The sequence below is a fragment of the Atractosteus spatula genome, chromosome 28 (genome assembly GCF_055471065.1).
Source record: "Atractosteus spatula isolate fAtrSpa1 chromosome 28, fAtrSpa1.hap1, whole genome shotgun sequence".
NCBI lineage: Eukaryota > Metazoa > Chordata > Actinopteri > Semionotiformes > Lepisosteidae > Atractosteus > Atractosteus spatula.
The window spans coordinates 4301247-4315759 of NC_142733.1; the positions used below are offsets into that span (position 1 = coordinate 4301247).

General features: G+C 53.5%; 1 protein-coding gene across 3 annotated transcripts in view; it reads left to right on the forward strand.

Moving 5' to 3' along the window:
* Positions 1-1722: 1722 nt before the first annotated feature.
* Positions 1723-14513, forward strand: part of midn (midnolin) — a 32457-nt gene continuing 19666 nt past the window's right edge. The window contains exons 1-4 of one of the 3 annotated variants that reach the window (XM_088907793.1): positions 1723-1964; positions 7711-7939; positions 10999-11086; positions 11341-11403. In XM_088907793.1, coding sequence (XP_088763919.1) covers positions 7719-7939; positions 10999-11086; positions 11341-11403 — 372 coding nt within the window. In that variant the 5' untranslated portion in view covers positions 1723-1964; positions 7711-7718. Of the gene's footprint in view, positions 1965-7029; positions 7531-7703; positions 7940-10998; positions 11087-11340; positions 11404-14513 lie in introns of those variants that run through there. The other 2 variants (XM_088907794.1, XM_088907792.1) reach the window with 2 other exon arrangements.

Here is a 14513-nt window from a genome sequence, read left to right on the forward strand (position 1 = left end):
CTGTGGCCATTACGCCATTGACCGCTCATTGACTTGACGGCATCTCAGTTTTCCCAAGACGTGGAGCCGGGAGAGGACGCTGCAGGATTGATTTTTTCAGGCTTCAGTACCGATGTGCCTTGTGGCAAATGCTGGCGCGCAGAACTGCCGACCTCATTCACCTCCCGGGCGATCACAACACACGTCTCCCGGGTGAGGAATGACTCGGGCGCCGACGACGACCTGTCCCCTCCCTCCCTGGTTGCTCCCTGAGCCTCAGCCCGCCCGTGTCTGCGAGTCTCGGTGTGTGTGTGTGTATGCGAGCTGTTTTCCTCGACTCGTTGCCCAGCGATCAGGTGTATTCGCTGACGTCACGGCTCGGTCTGCGTTGCCACAGCCCCGGAGCTGTAGAGCTGTAGAGCTGGCCTGGTTTTCACCGAGCTGTTAAGGTCGCCCCGCTGAAGCGCTCACAAGGCGCAGAGAGAAAGACAGTTAGAGCTCAAAACCTCAGAACGTATTCAATGGATATAACCCCCCGCCTCCCCGGCCGGCCAGCAGTCTGGAAAATCACTGCCCAGCTCCAGGCTGTCAGATTACTGAACTCAACCCCTACCACTGGCTCACACTGATGTTTTTTTTTTTAAGTTGTATGTTATTTAACTTGTTGTTGCTGTCCTGCTGTTGACGTTTTTTTGGCGATCCCTTTAATGTCTTTGTATTGGAGCGCACATGCAAATACGCTTTTCACTGCACTGGCGCACAGGACAAACGGGTAAAGACACAAGGCATTGCGCCACCGCGAGTCAGCACACAGTGCATTTCACAGAGGCAGGGGTGAAACAGAGGAACTGGGACGGGGACACCTGTCGGTACCCCTCCACCCGCCGCAGGTGAACGCTTGAGGTCGCAGCATCCGACGCTGTGCAGACAGACGCGACTTCTCCTCACAAACGATCCACTACCCATTAGAGCTGTCAACGCAAATGTCAAGGATAAACACAATTTGGACTCTTACGACCCACTTGAGTGCGCTATGTTTTGTGTGTGTGTTATAAATGTCACATGTTGTTACGTGTAATGCTGTACATGTGCAACAGAATGATGTGCAACGTTTTTCTTATTTTTTTCTCTTCTTTTTTTTGCATTCTATTTAATGCAAAATAAATTTGAGGCGGAGCGGTGGCTCTGTGGCTCAGGATCTGCGCCTGTGGCTGGAGGGTTGCCGGTTCAAATCCTGCAGCCGGCAGAGGAATCCTACTCCGTTGGGCCCCCGAGCAAGGCCCTTAACCCAGCTGCTCCAGGGGCGCCGTACAATGGCTGACCCTGCGCTCTGACCCCCAGCTTCTCTCCCCGTCTGTGTGTCTCATGGAGAGCAAGCTGGGGTATGTGAAAGGATAATTCCTAATGCAAGACATTGTAAAGTGTTAATAAAGTAATGTTGTTGTTATTATTAAATGAGTGCTTGGTGTCCATGAAAAAAATTCCCTCCGGGGACAATAAAAATCATTTCTCATCCAACCCAGAGAGACGCCCCCCCCGGAGAGAAGGGGGTCAGCCAGCGCGACGGACACTTCATTTCCCTGCTCTGTTCCCTCACACGCAGCACTGCGAGCGGGGCAGCCTCGTCGCCATGCCACCTTAAATTACAAGCTGACAGAGCAGCTCCGAAACTCTCCACCCCGCTCTTGCGGCCGCAGTTAAATACCGGCCCTCCTCCGGCGCTTAGCGCTTAGTACTGTGAAGCGCTGAATAGCAGCAGCGCGCCAGGAATCGAGTCCACGCACGGCGTGTTCCCCGTGGACCCACTGAGCGCTGAAACTCCGCGGCCCCGAGTGGATTTAAAGAATTATCTGGATACTTATTTGCCTTTTTTTTTTTCTCGTGCTCCCCTTCCATTGCGATTGAACTGGAATTGAGTTTTGAACACGGGGGTGTGCTTGTCAAACGCTTTCGGGATTACATTGAGGAGTTCGCTGCGCTAATTGGTGAGTATTTCACTTCATCTCTGGGTTAGACCTCTGTGCAGATTTTTAAGCGCCCTGTACGGGCTGATCGATCGAGTCACTTTAAAAGTTGGTCATGCAGACACCTTCAGCGGGTCAGTCACACCGGCACTCAGGCAGTGTGTCGTTTCAGTGGTTCTGTAACACGCAAAAACAGAGCGGTTACAAACCACAGGACGTTTCGCCCCCCATCTAGACTGGCCGGTACGTAGCTGTTAGCGGATCCAAGGATCTGATCCTTGAACGAAACCGGGTCTTCGGCTTGCAATGACGTGATGGGGCCGGTTTGTTTCCGGACTCCCGCCGACTCGTCACGTCTCCCGCGGCGGGGCTCGAGGTGCCTCCTGCTGACCTCAGCGGTGGCCGCGTGGCCCGAGCCGGGCCCCCGCGCGGAGCCGGGACGGACCGCGCGAGTCCCGCGAGGGGGGAGAGCGAGCGTCAGCGCCGCGCGTCGCTCTTGCGGGAAGCTCCGGGACAGTGTGTTCGCACAAATCTAAATATAGCTTTAAGACGGTGACCAAAAAAAAAAACCAACAACAACCCCACACGCAGCAGTGATCATACGATTGCAGAGGTCGGTCAGTTAGTTTACGTTGTGTGTTTTTTGTTGTGTAATTACGGAACTGGGCAGCTGCAGCAGCTTAGTATGCAGAAGTGAAAATCACAGCAGGGAGACGGGAATGTCGCCCGCGGACCCGGGTGGAGCGCAAACGTGAGCGAGCCGAGCCGCCCGGACACGGGGCGACCCCGGCCCTCGGGTCACGTGTTTAGCGAGCCGACGTCATGGGGCTGTGGTGAAGTTCCTCCGCTGGCCTCTCGTGGGGGGTGTCCACGACTTTGACGTAACACCCCCTTGTTGGGGACGATGGCCCCGGTGGTAACTCTTTTAAAGTTACCCCCCCCCCCCCCCCGGCCGCCTTGATGTTGCAAAACACAAACAAATTGAGTTTTAAAACAAAAAAGCGTTTACATGTCAACGCACGATTTGTTTTTGTCTCTCAATAAGTACTGCAATACTGGACTGAACCCGCAGCCCAGCTCTTTGCTAGACCGGATATCTGGATCTGCGTGACTTGATGTCCCGCCGCCCTCTGCTGCATTGTAATCCAGGGCTACCAAACCCAGGTGATTAATGCCGTGGTCATAAGGCAAAGGAATTCACAAATGACACAGCGCCTCAGTGACGAGACACCGTTTAAAAGCCCGGAACCCCCTTTCATCCTGAGTGTCTGTGACTACACTGCTGAGCACAACAGTTCTCGCCTGTAGGGAAGCGAAGAAAGCAAGCGTTTGACCTACAGCCGCTGGCACCTGGCTGTACAGTTCATTCCTTACGCTTCGGCTGTAACCCAGCAATTGTCGTCTAAGGTAGGCGAGGAAGACGTTTCTAAATAAATACATTCCGAGCATATGGCCGCACGGGCTGCCGTCTGCCGACTAGGCTGTGAATGAACACAGACAATGGGGGAAAAAAATATACTGAAACTAAAAGCCTAGCCGTAAAATGGGGAAACTCCAGATAGACGTTTTGTTTAATTTTTGATTGTGGCTATTGTTACTGATAGTGCGTTAGTGGGGCTGTGGTTTCACGCTGTAACGTCTCGTAGAATATCGGGCTGTTGCCTGGTGTTTTCGGCAGCTGGGCCGAGGTGTCGTTTGTTATCCGTTCACGTCAATGACTAGCCTGGCGTGAGCCCGACCGGGGCCCTGCTCGTCACCAGATACCCGGAGATGAGATAACTCTCAGGTACATTTCACAAGAAGACCGGGTCAGGAAGGGTTGTCGGCGAGTGCCCCAGTTTCAATCAGATCCTGACTGATGTGAATCACCCTGCTTGTTGTGGGAAATAACCTAGATGTGCATTCGAGTTTCCCTCCCGATACGAGATCTATAAACCGATAACCCCCTCCACCTGTACGCGTTTATTAGTGCAGAGTCCAAAGCTAACTGTGAAACAATGCTTGATGTGTGAAAAGTTTTAAAACATACTAAAAAAGGACAAACGCAGTCCTTCAGGCTGTCTCGTGATTCCGCTGTCAAGAAATCCAAATGGGACAGTCTTATTCATATTGTTTTGACAGCGATATGTTCTATTGTACAAATATTGCTCTAGGGGAGCACATGGGTCCGTGCAATGTGTAAAAGTATTCTTACTGGCCTGGGTTTTGGAATAGCGGTTGCTGTGAAGTCTAAATTGTGTTTATTCAACAGTTCTCGCATGACTAGCGGACACCTCGGTTTAGTAATTGGTGGAGGTTTAATTAAAGTCAGGAATGATTCACAAATTGTTGTGCTAAGATGACCGAACTGACCCCATTATCAGGCAGGGGAATGTCAGTACAGATCTCACTGATCTCTCATGCAGCAGTGGACACTACATCACTGCGAGCATAAGGCAAGCCTTATTAACTGTTTCCTCTGCCAAAGACAACACAAACCTGTTAGCACTGGGTATCCTCTCCTCTCCCGACCAAATATCACTGCAGGCATGTCTCTGTTTGAACTAAACCTCTGGATTTAATTCAATGCTTCTGTGTACTTTTAACAGCTACTTTTTTTTTGTATATGCAGCAAATGTTTTGAAGTGACTCTAAGAAAAAATAGATAAACTAGTAAAAATAGTTATAAAAATAGTTTTATAAGGGGATGACCCGGCCAGTGGCGCACCTGGCTCACAGAGAGATCACAGGATGCGGTGCCCGCGCCTCACCGCTAGATGGCAGACACGCTTTTCTTTGGAGTCTCCAAGCATCGCGTTGTCTGTTGACTGTGGAGCCAGGCTATGTTGCTTTTGATTCAAGGGGTGATGGACTTGTCAGGGAATCAATACTGTTTTTTCCCATTCAATGCAACGAGCTTTATTAGCATGACCGACACCTTTTGGCCAAAGCGTGCACGATCAGCACAACATCCACGGACATTGGCAATACAGACCCCTCGTAGGAGGTTCGCGTTCAACATACATGGGATGGTAAGGGTAAATATCATGAAGGATAATATGTATGAACTACTAAACACAAACCAGCTTTAGTAATCCCCACTCGCGTGGACAGTCGCGTTACAGTCTGTAGGTCTAATACAGGTTGTGTGTTTTTTTTTTAAACTTTGTAGTTACTTTTTTTTCCCCCCTCGCTCTTGAGTTGTGAGCTGGGCTGCGGCGCTTGAATTTTACCGTGTGAGGTGTCGCGATCGGGAGAGCTTGTGGAGCCGGAGGTCTTGCTGTCGGATGTTATCCCGACAGCGAAGGAGCCGTGTGACTGTGGACCGTGCGTGCGGTGCAGTTTGTACTGCACGGAGCGAGTTCAGCGATCCACAGAAACGCGGTGCTGTGCTGTGACTCCTGTCGCTCGCTCGCTCGCTCGCTCGGCGCCCCGTTTCTGTCCCCAAAAGACAAGCGAAGCCAGTGTTTGCCAAACCGTGTCTGCCCGGTTTCCCGCAGTCTAATCGCTCATGCGGCAAGTGTGCAACACGGGTACGTAAATAAGGCACCTGGGTGAGGGGGGTTGGGCGTGGGATTTAATAAACATTGTTGTCGCAAAAACACGGCCGCCCATTGTATGAGGGACCGGAGGGGAGGACCCGGGCGGTTGCTAGGGCAGCCGGCCGGTGTGTTTTGACTCTGTTTTGCCGGCGGCCGCGAGGCTCAGCCTGCGCGTGTACGCGCGCGCGCGCACGCTGTGGAGTAAAACGGGTCGGCTGCGCGGCCGCGTGACCGCCGGGGCACAAGAGCGGGGACGCCGGACCCCCAGAAGCACCCCACTTCCGGGGAGTCTGATCATTCCTTCCCATCTCTCCGAGCGCCCGGAGAGCGCCTACAGATTGCAGTCTGTAGGTCTGGTACGGGCTGGCTGGTTCGGTCACTTCCGTATCCTATAATTGAATCATTGAATTGCAGAGCAGAATATTTGACTTTTTTTTCTGCACTCGAATAATAATAACAATGAACAAGTAAAGGTTTATATTTCAGGCTGAAAAGAGAAGAAAAAACACAACGTTGGGGCTGTGGAGCCTTCTTTGGGTGTGAGAAAGATAGGGCAGTCCTATCTGCTATTATCAGTAGTAATAATAATAATAATAATAATAATAATCATCACTTCTGGCAAAATGAAATGGAATGGGCTTCACGTTGTGTCGACCATGGCCGCTGCCCACAAGGGGGCGCTACAGCTCGCGGAGCAGAGCTTCCTGTCCCCTCGCGGGGGCTGTTTCCCTGCAGGTAACCGGGACGCGAGGCGCGAACGTGCCGGCGAACCGTGCCACAGCGGCTAGCGTGGCTGAGGGGCCACAGACCCCCACGGGTCCGCGGGGAGACGAGCCGGGGTCTCGCTGGTCTGCTAACTGTGACGACTGCGGCCCCCCGGTGAACGGAGGGAGGAGGGAGGAGGTCGGGGGGGGGGTAGACGAGGGTGCTCTGCAGCTGAATTGAACCCCATCAAGCCTGTCTCGCGTCAGGCAAGCAAGCGCGAGAGACGCGACACGCGGTTTGCAGAAGCCCCCCTCCGCCTCACCCGGCCGGCGCGGCGCGCGTATCCCTTGTGTGCGGGTGAAAACCCGACGCCCAGACCGAAGCCGCAGCTGCATCCAACGCCAGCACTAATTAAAACAAAGATGCAGCCCTAAAATTAACAGCTTCGGGTAGCTATCTATTTAAATGCAATACGCCTTTTTTAGGCCTACTCGTCTTTCTTTACAACAGAAATAATACACATCTCAAAAGACATGAAAGGCCATCAGATTTATTCTGGGCCGCTTTTGTGATTCTAATACATTATGAATGGCCTCGAATTGCAGGTGGGCGGGGTCTAACGTATTCCTCCGGTTTGGCCGCGCCCTCCTCCGGCTCCGATTGGCGGAGAGGACGGGGGGAGGCGGTGCCTCGACTCCACGTGGGAGTTTTGCCTTGCGCGCTGATTGGCTAAGATAACAAAGTCTGAGCGCTGTGCCGCTGCTGATTGGCCGGAGCAGCCGGGCCCGGTGGGCGTGCTTTGCCCCTGTAGAGCGGTGATACTTTGTAACATTTTTTTGTTGTTGACTTTGCATTGGAGCTGCGAGGAGGCAGCGGAGAGCAGGACTGATTTTACGAGGCTTGGGCAGTCAGTAGGACTGATCCCCTGCTACTAGCAAGAACCCTACAGGCTCCGGGCGTTTTTAAAGAATTAGGAATCAACCCTTTTAACATCAGTAACTGCTTACCTTTTAACTGCATGGCGGAGAGGCAGCAGCCCGCAAAGTCGAGTTAAATTGTCAAGAGGAATCTCGTGTCTCCGATCCGCTATTGTTTCGCGTTGGCGATGGTCCGCTACCGTAGCATTTAAAAAAAAAACCCACACGGGGACATCGGGTCTGGACGTGGGATTCTTCGCAGACGAAACGGAGAGACATTACACGTCTTTTAAAACGAGAAGCAATCAAAGAGGGGGGGGACTTCATTTCGGGGATATTTCTATAACGAGAAGACCGGAGAAGATCTGGCGTTCGCGTTGGGCTGTACAAAGAACAGCAGAACACTTTGGATCTTGTGATATTTTGAGGAACCCCCTTTCTCTGGTACCAGGGCTTTTGTTTTTTTTTAAATTTGGGGGTTTGAGCCCCTTTTCTTTCTCTCCGACCAACACCACCCCAAACTCCCCACCCCCTTCTCCTCCTCCTCCTCCTCCCTCCTCCCCGTTTTTTTTGAGCTACAACCCCCCTCAAACCCCCTCGCGCTGTCTCGCTCTTGAATGCCAGGTCATCGAATGGACCAGCACCCTAGCGCGAGGAGCTGCACGAGCCGGGGAGCCGCGTCCTGCGAGGCCGTCGCGAGCGAGCCCTCCATGAACTTGTACATCCGCTCCACCACCGGCACGCGCTTCGAGCTCTCGCTGCCGCAGGACGAGACGGTGGAGGGGCTGAAGAGGAGGTTATCGCAGAGGCTGAAGGTGCCGAAAGAGAGACTCGCTCTGCTACACAAAGAAACGTGAGTACGCGGCGACCGCATCCTGTCTTGTCTCGCTGTGTCGTGCATCGTCCGCGTACACGTACACTCGTCTAACAGGCAAGGCTTCGCGGGATCGCGTTCTCTCACAGCAGGTACGGGGCGGGGAGGGCTGCCCGGCGTCTCTGCTCTGGGGGCGAGCCCGGAGGTGGCTCATACGCCGAGCGGTGTCTGCTTGGGCTGCCGTGCACTTGCACTGGCGTGCGCCGGTCCAGCCAGGGGTACTGGCAGAGCGAGGTGTAGCATGGGAGCCCGCTCACCCGCAGGAGAGATCAGTCCCCCGGTTGCTTTCAGCGACAGCCCGTACACCCGTGTGCCTCCGACCGCGAGCCGTGACTTTTGTGTTTTTTTTGGCGTGTTTTTTCTCTCTCTCCTGCGGAGTGAGAGTGGGGGAGCGGAACATTTCTGATGCAATGTTTCGCAGTTGAGAAGCACGCGGGGAGGGGGGGTCTCCGGTCCGGTCCGGTCCTGTCCTCCCGACTCTTCCCAGAAGTGTGGTTTTCACCTGAGCGGCGGAGAAGTCGTTCCGGGGGTCTCCCCGGAGTGGGGTGCATACGTGCTGCGTCTCGGGGTCTGGAGAGGGCTGACAGGAAGGTTAAGTAAGTGCAGGGCAAAGGTTCCTGCTCCGACCGCCGGTCCGTGAAAGAGCTCGGCGACATCATCGCTCCTAGCCCGGGGGAACAGGGGACGAGCCTCCCGGGGTCTGGAAGCGCTGGGAATCGCCTGTAAAAGCGGGATTAGTAATCGCAGCTCCTAGGAGTTCTGACTCGGGTATGTTAATGGGAAAACGTGTCCATTCCTGTCCTCCCCCCTCCTCCTCCTCCTCTCCTCCTTTCCGTTTCATCTGCCGTCTATTCTTAGTCTCCTCTCCCTCTCCTTCGTCACGGGCTTGAGTTGTGTATTGAGAGTTTTCATATTGAGATTCTTCTCATCAATTAGACCCCCCCTCTCCAGCCCCTTACACACACACACTCTCCCGCCGCATAAGAACCTGATTGTAACATTTGCATACAAAGTAGCACGCTGAAGTGTGTGTGGGGGGGCTGGGGGGGGGTATTTAACTACAGGATTCGCCGGGGGCCGGTTCGGGAGACAATGAAGTCGCTGCCCTCTCGAATATTAACGCCTGGTCACGATCAGGCGCCTCTTGCTCCTGACCGGGGGGGGGGGAGTCTTAGCGTTAAAGCTGATCGATACTTTGGGTCGGGGGGGGGGCGCGTCTTAAAAACAGAATCACAATGGAGACCCGGGTGGGTGGACTTTGTGTGTATATATATGCGTGAGGAGGAGGGGGGGTTGCTTTGTCACTCGCAAATGACCCTGACATAAACTGCCGCATTGTTGTTGTTTCGAAAGGAGGGTGGTCGCTAACGCCCCCTCTAGTAATCGGCTCTCGGATCACACCTTGTAAGAAAGAGACGGAACACCTTTCCTCTCCTTCCTACGGACGGCTGCCTCTGGGCTCCCTTTGTTCAGGGGCGATGACATTCAACACACACACACACCGGCCGAGTCTCCTTCTCCTGCTGCTGGAGGGATTCTGTGCGTTGAGTCACGCCGCTCTCCCGCTGTGATTTGTGTCGGTGCTGCCGTTGATGGTCTGGTTGTTTGCCGGCGCTGTCGCGCTCGATTGAAAGTCCGAGGTGTAGTTTTATTTGGGGGGGACAAAAACGTGCCCGAGCCAGATCTCGAAGGCAGAGTCTCAGGAAATACCCCCTTTTTTTAGTAACCGCCGACGAGCAGCTGCCGGAAGCAGAGGCAAGGATCTGCACACCTGTCTCTCTTGAACGGCCGCATTCCTCTGAAAGCCCACCGTGTGTTTAATGTCCCTTTCTGTCGCTCGCTGTTCGGAGTTGGCTCAGCTGACTTCGGGGGCGGGTGTGTGTCGTCCTGGCTGCGGTTCCGTGCACAGAGCCCTGTCACCTGCTGGTTTTGACCTGCTCAAGGTGAAGGAAGATTCGTTTCTCACCTATTATTAATCTTGAGGAACGTCTTAAAATAGCCAAAGTCGTTACGGCTCTGCGGGCAGGTGTCCGTGGCCGAACAATAGAAACCTCGCACGTCAGACGGTGAGACGGCACCGGGTACATCAAGTCCTTTTAAAAAGAAGTCTCACCAGGAGTGACGTCACGGCTACGTCTGACCGAGCGCAGTCATTCACCCTCGACTATGGGCGTTTGTAACACGGCGCGTTCGCCACACTGCAATTACGATTCCGGGTACTGTGTAATTTATTTTTATGGGGCTGCGGACGTCAGACTCGCAGCACAGCCACAGAAAAGGCAGCGTGTGCTGTTTATGGCATCGCTCTGCCTCCCCAGCTGTAGACGTGCTTTGTGTCGCCATTCTGCTGAGTGTAGGGTTTCCTAATAAGGCCCGCAGAGCAGCTGCCCCCCCTCCCCCCCGCCTCACTCATCCCACCCGGGACGATGTTATTTGGGTGAGGAGGAGGGGGGGCAGAACCGGTTCGCTTCTGGCGTTCGGGTGGTGTCGGAGGCTCGGCTCGGTGCGGGCCAAGAGCTCGGGTCGCCCCCTGCGGGCCTGGCCGGTTCCCCGGGCTGGAGAGGGAGACAGCGGGCCTTGGGAAGCCCTTGGGAGGGGGGGGGTGTTCTGGACAGGACCGGGCCTGGTCTCCTTCAGCCTGACCCGACTCCCGCTGTACTTGCAGCTGCAGGCGGGTGAGAGAAAGCACGCTATTTATATAAATGCCTCTTTTTTTTCCCCCTCGTCTTAGAGGACACTGGTGTCACATGCTCACAAAGAGCACTGTGCTCCAGTTTTAGAGGGTGGTGAGGAGGGGGGGTGAGACTAATACTTAACCCTTCCGTGACCGAGTTAATGACAATGAGACGTTAAACAAGAAAAGAAAACGGCACCCCTTCTCACTGACGCAGGCGTACCCGTAATAGCGCCTAATAAGGAGAATCTTCATGACACCCCAGTTAATTCCCTTTGCGCTTGTGGCTCACATGGTGTTGTGTGTTTAAATGGATGTTTTTTTTTTCCTGATCGGTTCCGTTCCTTTTTTTCCCCTCTCCCAGGCGGCTAAGTTCAGGCAAACTCCAAGACTTCGGCGTCTCCGATGGGAGCAAGCTAACACTCGTCCCCACTGTGGAAACGGGATTAATGGTAGGATGAATGTTTCTAAAGCCTTCCTCGACAAAGCCCTGAGCGCTGCAGAATGCTCGCGTGAACCCTGATTTGCTGCAAATAACCTTTTCCAACTTACTTTTAAAATCGGTGCGTTTTAACAATTGGACAGCGCACGGATTAGCTCGTACGCGCTTGTGAACGTTATTCTGAGTTTTTTTTTTTTACGCGTGCGAAAGATCCGTCTCCTCGGTTCACGTTTCTTTTCTCTTTCTGCTTTGTCTCCTGTAAAGTCACAAGCATCCAGACCCGAGCAGTCCGTCATGCAGGCTTTGGAGAGCTTAACAGAAACTCAGGTAAGAGCTGGTTCCGTCTATCGCTATAGAACCTCGTGGTTTGCAGTAGGTGTACCTGCCGTGTATTCCAGTGTGCATGGTTTTTAATCCATGCAATAAAAGTGTTGGGTTAATTTTGCAATAATTACATGAAAGAAGACTGCGTCAGACCTGGGCCAGGGGCTGGGGGTAGTAGTGATACTTGCCTGTGAGGTTTCAAGTAAGGGGGGGGGGTAGGATAGGAGAAGCCCCGAGATTTCACGAGCTTCTTTCGCGTCTTATCCCCCTTTAAACGGCAGGGAGACGTGGCCGGTGTGTCAGGGGAGCTCATGTCGTATTTTACGCGGCTGCCACGGGTCTCTATCGCTGCCGCCTCTGCGCGGCGGCCGGGCTGAGGCGGGGCCCCGCCCCCCTTGTGCGTCATCCCGGACGCCTTCTGGGAGGTCAGCCTCGGCTCGTGAGCGAGAGCTCTGCAGCTCTGAAAACGTTTCCAAGAAATGTTGAGTGTGCGGTGCGGTTTTGTGTGGTTTTTTTTTTTTCACCCAGATGCGCCCCCCCCCCCCCCCCCCCGCACTAAAGTCGGATTAGATGTACCAATGCCTCAAACTTGGTTTTCAGGTTACTTACTTTTCGGAATTTGGGTTCAGCTGTGGAGATCTCATTGCAGACCATCTTTGCATGAAGCATAGTGGCAGCAAAATGCCTTTTATTAGAACCCCTGGAGGCAGCACAGGGATATTCAACAGTTCTATGCCCAAGATAACCAGATAAGTTATGAAGAACATGTCTTAAATCTCGGATGGCTTTTCAGGAATGGATAATATTTTGCTGGATTTTGGGGGACCCTGTGAAAAAAGGGGGTCGCTTGGCCCTGTGCTCGGATGCAGTGTCGGGGGGGGGGAGACCCTGGATCTGATGAGCAGGGGGCATCTCTTGGCCTGAATGGTGCCAAACCAGCCCGGGCATCTTCACCGGTGCCCAGGGGTGAAGATCACCCAGCGTCCCCACTGCGCTCTGGGGAGACGGCGCTGCTGGTGTCTTTGTGGCTGAAAACGAAAGCTCTTTTGCAGTAAAAGCTCTTGTGCTGCAGGTCTTCGATTCCACCCTCCGCGCGGACAGAACAGTATTTAACTTTTGAGTCAGAGGTGAAAGCATAACTGGCTCGTCTTTATGATCAGTGAATAGGGTATTAAACCTGTGGCGCCCTTCATGATGCCACTGAGGCCGTCGGTATCGTAAGGGGGTTTTTCTAGCATGCTGTACAGAGTGGGTTTTCAGCTCTGGAATGCCAATAAAAACTGTATTAGCTGATTTCGTGCGCTCACCTCATTAGACAAAGCATCAGGTCTCGGTTATCCAAACAAAGCCTGCTTACACATGGTGGAAACATTTTTGCATGCAGTGAGTGCGTGACGTTTTAAGAGGCGAGGGCTCGCAGTGCTGTCTCTGTGCTCCTGCTCTGTGTCTTGTGAGTGTGTGGTTAGGAGACACCGTGTTCTGGAGGGTTTGTAGTGGGGGGCCAACGCTCACCTGGAAAAAACCAGTGTTGACTACTCCTGTTGCTCTTTCAAGTGCTGGCAGCAGAACGGAAGAGGAAACAGTGTCTTGTGAGCCCGGCGTTGCTGATAAAAAAAACGCTGTCTCAAACCCCAGCATGGCTGGCTTCCTGTAGATATTTTTAACCTGGAAATCCTGCTTTTATTGTGAGATCAGAGCCGGGCTGCAGTGACGACAGGCGAGTGTGTGTGTGCGTGCGCGTGCGGGTGTGTGATCGACTGTGTGTGGGGAGAGGAGAGGGGGGTGTAGCAGGAAGCGCAGCTCTCATTCACCATTGTGTGGCCACATGATTGCTGTTGCTGGCAGGAGAAAGAAAAACAAAGGGCATTTGTTCCCCTTTGGGTACCCCGAAACCCTTCGCAGGAGTCCGTGGTGACGGACGTGAGTCAATCAGTCGGTATGACTCCCCCCCCACCCCGTTCAGGGCCCTGGGTGTTATGAGGAATGTTCAGTATGCTCTATTATTTTCGTCTCGTTTCCTGTTGAGTCACTGCTGGGATCAGGGTTTTCAAGTATGGAAATTGTTCTGAGAGAAACAGCACTCGGCTAATGTGCCAGGAGCCCTCGTCATATCATTCCTTACAGCAGGTGTTTTGAATTCCCATGCAAAGCTGCAATCAAGTGCTGTTTTTAAAATTCATTGCATCCTGGAAGAGGATGGCGATGGAGCTATTGTTTTGGAAATACTGGCTTAATTCTTCAAAATGGCTAAGAGGAAGATGGGGGGGGGGGGGGGGGGTGAGGTTGGTAACAAAGGCTCAACACAAACTCGATTTGCTGCGGTTTGCTTCATCTGCAACTCAGGAAGTATCCGGAATCAATCAATGCTCTTGAAGGCTTTTAAGAGCTCCGAGTATGCTGGCTTGACGGATATCGTACCCTCTTAAAAACGGCCATTGTTAACATCGAGGCTGGCTCGCTGCACCGGCAAAAAAGTTGAGATGGTGGGGACGGAGTCTTGCCTTCCTTTTCCCTGGGAGGGCAAGGGTCAGTCGACCTTTCCTTGACCCCTTTCCTCGTCCGCATCGCAGTGCTCGGGAGCGCGGCCTGATGGGAAGGCTTCCAGGCGGAGATCCATTCCAGAGTTCCGCTTGGTGAGAAAGAAAGTGTTTTATGAAAAGAGAAACCCGAGATAATTACCATGGCGGCTCTTTCCTTGCTGCTTATTTAGCCTGTAATTTGAACCTCGTGTGGTCTTACATGGCTGGCACTATCTTAATTGCCGCCTGGCCTGCTCTCCACCCAGGCTCAGTGTCTGCCCTGGGATCTGAAATGCATGTGCCACACAGGTGCGGGAGTAAAGACGTCCAGGCACAGGCGGGGGGTGTCCGCTCCCTTGGCAACAGGAGTAAAAAAAAAAAAAAAAGCAAGGCAGGGTCTTCCTCCTCTTGGAGCCTCAGGCCCTTCGTGTCGTGTCCTCCTCGAGGGGCTCATGCCACTGCCCCGGCCCGTGTGCAGGAGTCGGGAGACGAGCACAGAGGAGCCGGCCCCCGATCTGACTGTACTGATCGGCTGCTCGTCTCTCCCACCCCCCTCCCCCCCGCCGTGAGCTGCTCAGTGACGAACTTGAGCTC